Below are 13,983 nucleotides of genomic sequence, written 5' to 3'. Positions count from 1 at the left end.
AGGCAAGAAGCAAAAATTGTACAAAATTGATTAAGTTTAGCTGTTTTGGTTTAACCGAGATAAACCTGAAGTAGAGTCAGAGTATCAACAACTATACTCAGGTACTTTGTGATTCAAATAACAGTATTGCAGTAAAAGCAGTAATCCAAACAAAGGTATAAATATTTGAAAATATGACCACAAATGAGTAACTTAAAGAGGGGATATCATTTTGAAAATGCTATATTCGCCCAAAACAGCGTATCAACATGTTTTATAAGTTTCGTTTTTGACGCTCTGAGTCTCCCCTCCCTTTGCTCTCCATGCTAAGTCACTCCCCCTTCAGAGTGCTATTACAACACAATCGGCGTGCATCCCGCTAATGAAACTACTGCACATCACATCAGGTTTGTGAAGTTGTAGTACAGTTTTGAATTGTGTTTTTATATATTTATGGAGAATTGTTGTGTGGGAGCATGGGTGATGTAGACTTGTGGGCGGAGCCTTGTACCGGATCTTACAACTAACCGTAAGGAGGGTTTGAATAGGGCCCGTGAGAGATCGCTAGATTACTCAAACATGCATCGATGACATCAAAAACTTTATTTTGATGAGGGAACAACATTATAAGCTTAAAAAAAAAGTTCATTTTGCAGAATACCCCCTCTTTAAGATCTGATTCATGATTTACAGTTAAAGTAATTTGACAAATGCATGAAACATAGAGCTGAATATATAACCTCACAGCAAGAAGGTCCCAGGTTAGATTTCTAGGTCAAGTTTGCATGTTCTCCCTGTGTCTGAGTGGGTTTCCTTTGGGAACTCTGGTTTCAACCCAAAACAAATAGGTCAAATCCTCCAGCTAAGGTCCTGACCACTGGTCTGAGGCTGTTTGCTCACTGCTCCTGGTGGGATTAAGTCAAGTCTGTCCCACTGCAGTTTGCACATTTTTCTTCATTTCCTCCAGCAGCTGTTAGCAGTTTCTTTTGACAAACAAAATCAATTCTCAAACATTTTTTTAAATCTCCAAATGGCACAATAAACCTAAAGGAACTGTATGTAAGATTTTAAACATGACCAGATCTGAGGTAAACACGGTCAAATCAAACAGAGCTTTTACTGGTAACAAATGTAATGCTGATTTATTCTTAATTACCAAAAACATGATGGTTAAGTTGTTTTATGTTATAATTTGGTGTTTTGGTTCAAGACAATTATCCAATCAGAAAGGAGAATGAGCCTCACATTTGGGTTGCCAGTTCCAAAGCTGAAATCCAGTTGGTTTAAACCTGCTAGTGCAGCCTCTGCAGCTCAGTGAGTGAATTCTGGAGGTTCTTTCACATGAGGCCTGTCCATATACTGAGGATGAGACACTGCGTATCTATCTGCAGGTCAAGGCTCTGGACACAGGCTCAGTGTTTGTCGTACATACAGTTCCTTTAATTGTAATGTAGATTTTCAGCATGTGTGACACCTGCAGTAAACACGTCTGAATAAAAGCTTTGCATCGGCTCAAGTTTAAGTTTAGGATTGTCTCAAAAACAAGTTACTCACAGATAAACTGGGTTAAAGACAAACATAGAAACCTGATTCGTGCACTCGAAAAGTGAAACCTTAAAATGCTGCAATTTGGAACTTTTCTGGTGGAGAGTTCACCACCTGCTTGTCCCCATGGAGATATTATTGTCTGAAACGTTCCACAGTATGGCATTAAACCTCTCAACCAGGCCAAGTTACAGGCGACCTAAACACCTGTAGTGAAAAAATAGTAGATACATTTAAAGCCAAACTGTGGAGCATTCTAGGCAAAGCACATGGCATCTCCATGGAGACAAGCAGCCACTAGAAAAGTTATCCAGTGTGCCTTTAAGTGAATGTATTTTTTATTCAGTTATTTTTGATCCACAGGAAATATTTTGAATTTTAAGGTGGGCTACTTAAAATGAACAAGTCCATTCAAAAAGTTTTAAATGGAAAAATGTGACATATTGTGTGGTATTTGGAAATCCAACCATAAATATTCAAATATAATATTTTTTTTTTTTTAAGGTCTTCAAAGTGCACTGTACAAAAACACGTTCCCTGATACAGTATTAAACTCATGTTAGGTTTACATTGTTAAACTGTGTAGAAAAATACTTCTACTCTGACTTTATAATATGGCAATATAAATTTCATCACCATGGTTTTAAAGCAGAACTAAGTAACATTTTTGCCTTATTAAACTGTTTTGTAAGTCTCAGTGATGGTTAAATATGTATTTTTGGGGTGTTTGATGTGTTGTCTGAAAACCAGCCTTGCAATATGGCTGACACGACTCAAAGAGAGTTCTTTTTTGAAAATATGGCAACATTATATGCTTTCTATGTGATTATACGGCCTGATTGCAGTAAAAAAGAAAGAAAGAAAAGAAAAAAAGAAGCACTTCTGAGTCCGTTCCCTGACAGTGTTTTCTCCTAAATCAGCTGCAGGAGGCGCTCTATCACTGAAAGTTACGTGGTTCTGTTTTAAAATGTGTAGAATATGCATTTTGATTTGTGGTATATCATCCTCGGCTGAAGCACAGAGGAGCTGTATGTCCCTGATGGCCCACAAGAGGGCAGTGTCTCCCTGGTACAGGATACAGAACATTTTTTTTTTTTTTTTTGTACAAAACCCTCCACAACTGTTGACCAACCAAATCAGAAATAAAACAAAAAGGCAAACAAAAGTTTTTTTCAGTATGTATTTATAAAGAAGACATATTGTGCTTGTGTCTGCTCTATAGTTATTAATCTATACTAAAATTTCAAACTCAATTTTAATACTAAGGAATAGACTCACTACTCAATACTGATCCCGATACTACAATGATAATAAAAAACACTCTATTCCCATGTGTCTTATATCAGTGTAATCCCTCACGTGTCCAGTAGGTTCATAGTGGTCCATGGTGTAAACTAGTCTATGTGTCTTATACTTGTGAAAGATACAGCTCAAGATCAGTCTAAAGCTATTCAGGAAAGATTCATTTCTGTCCTGTGAATGTGACTTTTTAGTATCGATACCTTCTCAAATGAGTATTCAGTTTTGATATTGGTTTTAGTATCAATTAGTATCTGATTTTCGATACTTTTGACTACTCTACTGCTGATTCCCATTACGGTACATCCATGTAAACATCATCACAACACAGCGCCGCATGTTGTTTGGCAGATCACACTAGGGAGAAGGGAATTTTTTTTTCTTCTCATTTGTACCAAAATGACTGCGCGACGCTGCCGAATCCTACGAGTATCATGGATTATGAAAATAAAACTAGAGAGCGAAGTGCGTATGTCACAGTGGGAGTGTACTGGGTGTGAAAACGGGAGTTGACCAGAGTGATGACGTCTTGAATACAGGAGATTAAAGATTACTCAAACATACATGAATCACTCTAAATACAACTTTGACAGAGTAAATGAGAGGGGAAAGACATTATAACAGGTTTAAGGGCTATTAAAAGTAAATTTGCACAACATGTCTCCTTTAAGTGCCAAATCGTGCCAAATCCATGTGTGGCATCATAGATTTGCTCAGAGGTACAGTATCAGTGGAGGGTTGTGTGTTACAGTCATTTAAACAGAGGAAGACTATAGTATGTGTCATATATGAGGGCTCCTGGCGGCCATTTTGAGGTCCACACTTAGGTCCAGGTTAAGTCCAGGTTAAAGCGCATATGACCAGTGACAGGTTAGACCACAAACTTCACTAAAACATAGCTAATATAATTTTAAAATTTAACAAAAAAATCTTATCTAGTTTTTATCTAGCTTTGGTGAAGTTTGCAAGTTTACTTCCTGGTTGGACAAGGGCAGCAGCTATAGGTCATTGCGTGACTGTTAGCTAGCAACCATAATGTAAACAGGGGCCAAAACGTTTTGAAACTATTGTTGAATTTAGACTTGACTTGAATTATCCCACCAAACCAAGTCAGAATGAGAAAAACATGAAAACCTGTCATATGCACTTTAAGACCCAGGTTTAGTCCAGGTTTAGTCCAGGTTTTGTCCCAGTTTAGTCCCAGCTGAGTCCAGGTTCACCCACTGAGCGGGTGGAGATCCACTTTAACCTTTTCTCCACAGCTCAGCATTCCCACTGTCGGGTACAGTCCACCAGGGGGCACCACCATCTCCCTGCGCCCCATCAGCTTCCCATTCCTGGTGAAGAAGACCTGCACAACCACAAGACAGTGAGTTAAATAATTATAATAACATTTCTGTAATAATACGGATAGAAGTGGACTAGGTGATTGTGACGTCACCCACAGCGTTCAGCTCCAAATGAAGCACATTGAGGGTAGAGCAGTTATAGGGGCCAATAGGGAGCCAGGATCCATAATTGGAATTCCAATCACGAGTATCATAGCAACCAAAGAGCCAATCCAGAGCAAGGCCCGCAAGCACCACTGGTTTAGCAAAGGGCTGGCGCTTAGCATGCTAGCGGGAATGATCTTGGGGAAAGAAGGGAGCTGATTTTTCTTATTAATGTTCATATCTTCAGTTACAGACACAATAGTGAAATAAAAACTACAGGATCATGTAGAGTGGGTTAATACGAACATTTCAAGACCAAAATGACGAGTCTGACAGCAGCAGTTACAGAGTGAGGGGCGAGTTTTCTAATGTAAAGTGAATTGGAGCCAGAGTCGATGCTATGTCCAATTATATATACATGATTAGACCTTAGACTGTGTAACTACTAAGTAATGAGTATTGAGTATGTATAAGAAGTCAAAGTTCCAGAGTTATTCCAAACATCCTAATTAGTCACCATGATGAGTTTATAAGCACTTTTAACAAGTCTCAGAGGCCAGAGTGTGGAGTTTACTATCACGGCAACAACTAGCATGCTAACGCAACCTGATTCTCGGACATTAAAACAACAAAAAATATACATTTTTTTTCTCACTGTCTGACATGAAATCAGACTAAACTTTTCCTGTTTTAGGTTAATCAGGATTACCAAAATTATTTCTATTTGCAAAATTCCACAATAATGAGAGAAGGATTTTTAGATAATTGTTCATTACTTTCTTCAAAGGCAGAAGTTTTAAAAATCCTTCTCTCATTATTGTGACATTTTGCAAATAGAAATAATTCTGTTAATTCCGATTGACCTAAAACAGGAAAAGTTTAGTCTGATTTCATGCCCTACAGGGAAAAAAGTGTATGTGTGTCTTTATATGGTGTAAAGTTTTGGTTTCAACTATATGTGAAGACTCAGACAGAACACAGCGGACTTATTTTGACCTCAAGACCTGTTTATACAAGAGATCTGCACTGGGGCTCAAATACATGGAACAAAAATCAGGTGCAGTTTTTTTTTTTAAATGGTGAATTCTAAGGAGTCCATTCATTCATATTATTCATGAAAAATCGTTTGGGAAAAGTTGAAGCCTGTGGTGTAATATCTGGGGATTTGTAATGGGAAAAAGCGATTGTTTACGCGGCACTAAATCAGATCTACCCCATTCACATCAACCCATTTTTCACGGTTTAATACGGAGAGCTTTCACTCAAGTCTACAGCAAACACACGCTTTTCTCTGACAAAACAAGTCAAGTGCCGTGGAGTGGGGTTGTTCCATAGATAAAACTTTTAAATATTTAATCTGCCATTCAACCGCTTTCAAATGAAAAGCTTAGGGCGGATTGAGCACGTCACGGTACACTGCGTCCGTATGAGTCCTCAGAAAATAAATCTCTATTTCTGTGTACTGTTTGTGAACATGCTCTCCCTTTCTTTTCTTCTTTATTTATACAGGGGAACCCAATGAGAGCGCTCGCTTTTTCATGGATGCCCTGTTTAAAATACATGTTTATATGGACGTATATACTTATTTAAAACATGTGCAGGTGTGTGTTAACAGATTGTGGCACCAAAGTATCCAGTTTTGCATGATAAAAAAAAAAGCCCTTTTCCTATCTTAGTCCAGCTAGTCCTTAGCCTTACTACAAGAAAAAATCAAATCTGTCAACTGGACACATAGTTATAAGGCAGTGTCCTCCAGTAATCTGACCAGAACTGAAGAAGCGGCCTGGATGAACAGAGAAACGTCTTCACTCCTACAACTTTTTGTCTAGTTGACAGATTTGAATTTTTCTTTTACTATGGATCAGACCTGGATGAATGAGGGATTACACAGCCAGACCACAGCCCATACCTTATGCATAGCACATCCAATCTTGACTAAAATGTTGTTCAAAATGAGACTCCAGAAAAAAAAAAAGAATTCCATATAAGCTTTTATAAATCACTACATAATAACTACATTTAAACTGGTTTAAAACAGCGGGTGCGTGTACGCTCCATTGTTAAAAAGCTCAAAATGAACATGTTAAGTGAGCCCCCCCTTTGAAGACCTTAGCATCCCCTTGGCTCCCTTTAAGATTTCATGAAAATCTTGTTGCAGTTTTAAAAGCTTGGCTCTTTTTAATGGAGAGGTCCACAGCCAATCCTCTGTCAGTAAAAACATGTGGTCTAGAGTTCAGACTTTGGAAGAGAAATGTGACCATCTTTGTGTTAAACGGCACTGATTAAGTCTGTATTGTTTAGCTTCACAAAATCAATACTCACATTTTTATTTTGTTATTGCAATAATCGCAATTATGTTTATATGTATAATTTTTGTCATTACTGAGTGGAATAACTGTAAGTGTCTGTGTACACTGGTGTGTGAATGTGTGTGTGTGTGAATGGGTGAGTGGTTCCTGGATGCAAAGGCCTTTGAGTGACTTGAAGGTGGAAAAACGCGATATAAAAATGTGACCATTTATCATTTATACAGTACAGTTACTATAGCAACTTCAGCACTTGCACTAAGTATCAGACATGTGCAGTTTGAAAAAATGCCAAATCGGGTAATGTTGAGCAGCTAGCACTTGCCTCACAGCTAGAAGGTTCTGGATTCAACTCTGGTTTCCCCCATCAACCTAAAACATGCTAAAACAGCACTGACCAAGATCTGGAACTCAGCTTAAATCCTACTGACAGGTTTAACTCAGAGAGACTGAACAGACACATTTCCCTGTGGAGACAATAAAGGCCTGAACCTTAAACTGCCTAACACACTAATCCTCACTGTTTAATTCATCATTTTAAAGGGCCCCATAATTACACTATTTTGTGATCTATGCTATAATGTTGTGTCCGCATAACAAACAGACCTAATTGGTTTCATTCACACATGTTTCACACATAAAGCCTGGACATTTAAGTTGAGTTCTTCTCTCAAACTAAAAAACACACTGTTCCACCTGTTCCATGTGGTAATAGATGAAATGCTCCACTGTGTTTTGAAACTCCAACTCATTTGAATAATTTCAGCTCTGCAACTGCCAATCTCTACTGAACGTAAGTTAAAAAGTAGCTGCTAACTTGAAGACTACCACTTCATGACATCACAAGGTGGAACAGAGCATTATGAGCTTTGGAAATGTAGACAGACTAATGACTAAAGGTTACAGGAACATGTGTGAATGTAACAAAACACAGTTCTGCGTATGTTTTTGAGGAGCTAACAACATTATAATGTTGTTTAAAGCTCACAAGAGTGGATTTTGTGTAATATAGGACCTTTAAAGTGCCTCAGCTGCTCACCCTAAGAGCCCTCCCGTCTCACCTGAGCCCTGCCCGCACGGCCCGCACAGTCACGGCTCAAACTTGGAGCTCAACTGAACAAATATTGACAAATCCAGGGATTAGATCAGACGCTATTCTTACCCACTTTAGCTGTTCTGCTCCTACCCATGTACCAGCCCCTACATGTACCTCAGCACAAACAACTGGCTCCCCTTTAAGGAAAATCACTGTCATCCTCACATACAGAGACTTATGTGGATTTGTACTGAGCAGAGGTCAATAGATATTAGTAACTTTTATTGTAGTATATTTGTATGAATATTGCCATGTCATATTAAAGGGCCTGTACCTGTTTTTCCCCATGTATTTGAGCAAACTTTGTCTCACTCCAGTACACATGTATTGTATAAGCCATAATAAGTCCGCTGTGTGCTGTCTGCTTCAACTTATTGACCTTACTTGGCCCCGCCCACTTTTGCCTTCTAAATGGCACTCGGTTAGGGGGGAATCCCATTCATTTCAATGGAGAAATTGGGAACCGTTTTGCAGCTAAAATGCAACATAAACATAGCCTGTATAAAGAAGCAGACTAAGTGACTGTGACATCACCCACAGTGTTCAGCTCCAAATGAAGCTCATCGAGGCTAGAGCAGTTATAGGGGCCAATTTGTAGCCGGAATTGGACTTCTGACCGCGAGTATCATAGCAACCAAAGAGCCAATCTGGAGCGAAGCTGTTGAAGGTAACGCCCCTTCCCTTTCCTTAGCAACGCTGTCAATCAAACCTGTTGCTAATACTAGCAGGAGCGACCTTGGGGAATGAAGGCGCCTGATTTGTCAGTTATTAATGTTCATATATAGCAAAATAAAAATACCAGCAGCAGTTACAGAGAGAGAGGAGACAGTTTTCTAATGTAAAGTGAACTGAAGCCAGAATCAATGGAACCGGAAGCACGCCATTATCACTTTCTCTTGGGAATGCGGCGGCTAGCAGGTTATCTATGTCCATTTACGTATGCAGTCTATGGATATTAAGTAGGTTGATTTGAGTAAAACGTTCTATATTCATGTCACCAACAAGTCAACACTGCACTGATTCTCTGGAGGATTGAAAACGGCTCTGTAGTCCCAATAGAAGTCCACAATCTGTAGTTAAAACACTGTCAGTTTCACTTTTTGTTAGGATTTTGGGTCTTTGGTGGATTTGGGCTGCATCCTATTCCTGTGTGTCTGAGACATACTGTTACTCTGGTGACTTCCTGTCCTGGCTCCACTTCTTCCTCCTCCTCTTCTTCCTCGTTCAGGTACAGAATGTTTTGGACCGGCGCAGGCTCCAGATCATCTGCTTCAGCTGAGGACATCAAGCCAGAGTTAAGGACCAAACAGGCTGTAAATACAGTTTATGAAACGCAAAGAAAATTCAAGACGCATGCATTCATGTTATTTATGTATGTTAGATTAAAGGTCATAAATATTTCAGATAATGTTTTTAATTTTATACATAGGTTAGGTTCACGTGACATCACAACACTGTAGAGTCCCTAATGCTGGGTTTCAAATAACATCACAACATTTCATAGGCTGAATACAGTTGGGGCAGATAAAATGAATGTGGCTAAAATTCTTTGTTGTAATACAGGAAGTTGATCAGTCTAGTCACTCATAGAAATGGTCACGTTCAACATTTGTTTATTTATGTCTTGGTTATTTCATGACAAAGTGCAGTGTAATCAATAGGAAAACTGTCTCTTGCCCATAGACTGTATAAAGAAATGGACTAAGTGAGTGTGACGTCACCCACAGCGTTCGGCTCCAAATGAAGCTCATTGAGGCTGGAGCAGTTATAGGGGAGAATTTGGAGCTGACTTCCATGTTTGGAATTCCGGCCGTGAATATTATAGCAATCTAAGAGCCAATCGTGAGCGAAGCAGAAACTAAAAAAAGGGATTACAGTTGCTTAACGGTAACACATAAGCTAGCGTTAGCGGTGAGCAGCAGTTAGTGAGATGTAGACACTGGTAATACATTTTTTTATGTAATTAGGAGATTATTTATATATCTGATACAACTTGCGGTTAAGCATATGTTTTTGAAAAGCAACCGTCTCCTGTTTGAGCTGAAATCAGCTGTGAAATTGTCGGTTGGACCTGGAAGTAACATCACCTGTCAACCCAATAGTTTAATCTGAGCTCGAGACAGGTCAGAATTCCAAGGTGGAATTTGCCATTTAACTGTTAGATTGCAGATTTATGGACAGAATACCTAAATAAAAATAGCAGAATCATGTACAGTGGATTAATACGAACATTTTGAGAGCAAAATGATGAGCCGGTGGCGGCTAGCAGGTTAGCTATGTTCATTTAAATCAGCAGTCTATGGCCTATCCACATAAAACAAAAAACAGCACAAAGTCCAACATCTTCTCTGTCAGTGCAAATAAACAAACTGTAATGATTTTTTTCACAGTTGCTTCATAAAGTGGAGCCAATATTCAGCCCCAAAGACGTGAGCGTTTTCAGTTGACAGGAACTTTAAGCCATAAGCTTAAAATGACAAGTTTGTGGAGCCAATCCCAAACTAATAATGAGAAGGTTCAACATGTCTGGATCATGAGTTTGGAGATTTTCTTAAATCTGAAATAATGACATCATGAAATTGTAGAACGTGAACACAACCCATTAAAGTGAACGTGTGCATTCCTGGGTTTCAGATGACATCACATCATTCTACAGGCCAATATCCTTTAATACTGATTCAATTAAAACAGGTTAAAATGCAGCGTTTTGTTATTATACAGTGACTTCTTGGGTCTAATAGAAATTAATTTACTTTTTGGATATTTCATGGCAAAGTAAAATGTAATCAATAGGGAAAAGTGGCTCTTGCGCCCCCATCTGGGAGTATGACATCATCACATTCTAAATCTGAAAACCACCAATTTAAGTGAACGTCCTCAAACTGCCTCAGCTCTCGTCTCCGTGAGCTCAGAGCCTCTGCCTCGTCTCTGAAGGCCGTATTTTTATAGATCACAAAGTTAATGTGGAAAGTCACATACTTAACAAATTAGACCCCTGTGGTTTAAGAGCGTTCATTATGGTCATTTTCCAAAGGACTGAGATTAAATAATTTATTAACACTGACTGCAATGAATCATGGTCTATGTAGTTCTCTGTAGTGTTTAATTTGTATAATATAACTGTCTTAAATGCACAACAGCAACAGGCTCTCGTCTCTCTGTGGGTTAAACAAAGAATTAGTTATGGGACTTTTTTGGCTCTTTTATGGGATCCGAATAATTTGGGTCTGTTCATTTCAAAGCCGCTCAAAAGTCTGGCTCTTTGACCCTATTCATATAACAGAAGCCAATGTGCAAAGTCATCTTAACTACAAACTAATCCCAGAGAGAAACGACCAAGGGTTCAATATGTTTAAAATGGTTCAAACTGAGAGTGAGAGAGAGTGTTTACCCTTTCAAATTATGTATTGTCTAAATAAAATGTTGTCTACAGTAATAATAAATAAAACCTAACATTATTATTATTATGCCAAAAGCTCTCACTCAAACCTACAAACTCTTCGAGACAGAAACTGGTTCACACAAAGGACAAAACCCCAAGCCCCAAACAGAGCAATGTGGTCTACTCCATTCAGTGTAGGAGTGTTGGAGAAACTAAACAGCCACTCCATAAAAGAAAGTACCAACACGCAAGAGCAGCTCAGGACACCAGTCAGCTGTACATCTCCATCTCAAAGCCACTAACCACTCCTTTGAAGATAGTGAGGTTCAGATCTTAGCCAAAGAAAATAAATGGTTTGAGAGGGGAGTTAAAGAAGCTATTTTTGTTAGGAAAGACAATCCATCTTTTAAAAGGAATGGGGGCCTTAGACATCATCTATCTCCTATTTATATCTCCATCCTCAGACCTAAAACTAAACAAAGAAAACAATAGTGTTAGCCAGTATGCTAATAGCCAGTATGCTAATAGATGTGAGAGTACCCATTAGGGGCCTGAATTCTACACAGTTCACACTCAGTGTAGTTCGCTCCTCCCTTCAAATAGATATAAGGCAGTGTCCACCAGTATTTTCACCAGTATTTTCAACAGAACTGAAGAAGCAGCTTGGATGAGCAGCCAAACGTCTTCAATTTTTACAAATTTTGTCCAGTTGACAGATTTGAATTTTTCTTTTACTACAGCTCTCACTCGAGTTACTGCTCTGCTTTCTTGTGTTGGTTCAGAGTTAATTGGTGTAAAAACGCATAATAATTACAAAAAGATTCAGTCCTTTTAACAAATAAGATCCGTGTCCAACCATTCACATTCAGGAACCGTTCAAAAGAGCTGGCTGGCAGGTTAACTATGTCCATTTATATATACAGTCTATGCCCATAACAGAAGCTAAAGCCCAGGAGAACTGTTATTATAGTGACATTTATATATGTATATGTAAAACACATATCTGACCGTGCTCGTGGAGGATGTAATCTCGTGGGAACATGATGCCGCAGCCCATGATGTCTCCTTTAAAACAGCGAGGACCAAACGCGTCTCCGACTCCACTGCCATGGAACAGTTTACCGTCATCTGAAACAACAACAGGAAAATATTTACTCAGACAACTCCCCGGTCCAGCTGTGACTGCAGTGGAGCGCTTCTGCTGCGGTGGAGGGTCCAGCACACGCTTACATCATGGAGACCACAGTATCTCATTAAACTTATCTTGCATGCACTCAATTACCGGAGTTTTAATTGCAAGAAAGAAAACAAAAAACAACCTCTCTTTCTCCATTGATCTGATCTGTAACTTGGCCTGGTGGCATTATCTGCTTGTCTCCTTGGAGAAAAATCATTTTAATGCCATTAAATGCCCAACATTCTAGGTAAAAATTTCCAGTAAAATTAAACAGTACACATTTAACCTTTATTCATATTTTAGACTGAAATTACACATGTCAAAATATAGTCAAAAATCTAAAAAAAAATTGAAGTTTGATAGAATCTGTGGTCACATAGTTAATACTTTGCAGTGACATCGTGCTGGGGGTGTTCTACATGCATCGCTATAGGCAGCAGTTACCATGGTGACACAATGCACCAAACACTGTCAAAAAATACAATACAGCTGACAGAATACAAAATGGATTTAAACAACAGATTTTCAGGAACCTGTGAAGATGAGCGTTCATTGTAGAAATTGACTGTTTTTTTCATGGTCAACGCCGTGGCTGATTGTTTAGAATTCAGATAACGCGATGGTCGATGAGCTTTGCCGGCATTTTTGGAAAGATATATTAAAATTATGTTATTCAACTCCACTCCTCCCCAAGCCTTTTTTATTACCAAAACCTTATAAGAGCGTTGAATAGTCATGTTTTGTGCAGTTCTCTTGGTATTAAAGTACTAATATAAAGCTTTGTGTGTATTTTCTAGGCAGCAGATCAACCAAAACAAAATATCGGCCTGCGCTGGAGATTTAAGGCCAGTAGCAGATAAGCTCAAAAGTGCAAATATTGGCCTGATACATCCGCCAATTGATATATAATCAGTCTATCAACAGTTCATGGTCCTGTTTAGGAGTTTGATTTTCAACAAAAAGGTGAGAGTGACTAAGTGAAAACCTGCTAGCTTGTGACTGTAATTTTATGTGTGAGACTTGTTCACCAGCACAAATCAGCTCACCTGTTGTAGTTCAAACCAAGTCAGCTCTTTTTGGTCTTTCTGTGTTAAAACAAAACTCAGATCAAAGTCTAACTTGAGTAACAGAGCTTCTAACATAGTAGTGCTTCCAGTTAGCTTCACACCCCCAGGGAACGTTGATGACATCAGCTGTAAAGTATGGATATAACAAGGGGATTTGTTGGACTTTGGGAATTACAGCGAATATTGGAATTTTCTTTTTTATATAAGGCCTTTTAACGTGACAACACTCAAATCTGACAGTTAACATCTCTACTTGTAAGGCACTTTTCTTCAAAGAAAGATCAACAACAATCCAACAGAAGTCTTCAAAACAGGGTCTGGGCACCAGGCCAGACTGCAGTGGAGGTACAGCCTGCAGACAGGTAGCACAGGCAGCTCCCATAAATATTTGTGGAGTTGTCATGGGACCCATCTCCAGTGCACTTTAAAACAGAGGTATCTCTGAGTCGAGGAGCCATGCGGGAGATAAAGAACACTCTGATGCAAGATCTGAAAACTCAAATAAAATCAAAATAAGATCAGGAGCAGAGGTGGACTCGGGTCCGATACAACAGCTTAAGTTGTTTTCACCTGGTCTCAAACATCAACAAGAACAGAGCTGTAGTGTTACACTGAGATTGGCAGGTTAAGGGAGTTTTGGAAGTACTATTGGATTTAGTTTTACATTTCGCAAACAGGTCCTCAGATATAAACATGTTC

At 38.9% G+C, this 13,983-nt stretch overlaps 1 protein-coding gene across 1 annotated transcript in view; it reads right to left on the bottom strand.

The window, feature by feature from the left end:
* Window positions 1–2,012: 2,012 nt before the first annotated feature.
* The window catches only part of spryd3 (SPRY domain containing 3), a 51,597-nt gene continuing 39,626 nt past the window's right edge, over window positions 2,013–13,983 (bottom strand). The window contains exons 9-11 of the mRNA XM_033969614.2: window positions 12,049–12,168; window positions 8,824–8,933; window positions 2,013–4,174 (exon numbers count right to left, since the gene is read on the bottom strand). Coding sequence (XP_033825505.1) covers window positions 4,040–4,174; window positions 8,824–8,933; window positions 12,049–12,168 — 365 coding nt within the window. The 3' untranslated portion in view covers window positions 2,013–4,039. The remainder of the gene's footprint in view (window positions 4,175–8,823; window positions 8,934–12,048; window positions 12,169–13,983) is intronic.

This window comes from Periophthalmus magnuspinnatus, chromosome 7, assembly GCF_009829125.3.
Source record: "Periophthalmus magnuspinnatus isolate fPerMag1 chromosome 7, fPerMag1.2.pri, whole genome shotgun sequence".
Taxonomy (NCBI): domain Eukaryota; kingdom Metazoa; phylum Chordata; class Actinopteri; order Gobiiformes; family Gobiidae; genus Periophthalmus; species Periophthalmus magnuspinnatus.
The sequence above is the reverse complement of the archived record's forward strand: the minus strand, read 5'-3'. Positions and strand labels throughout refer to the sequence as shown.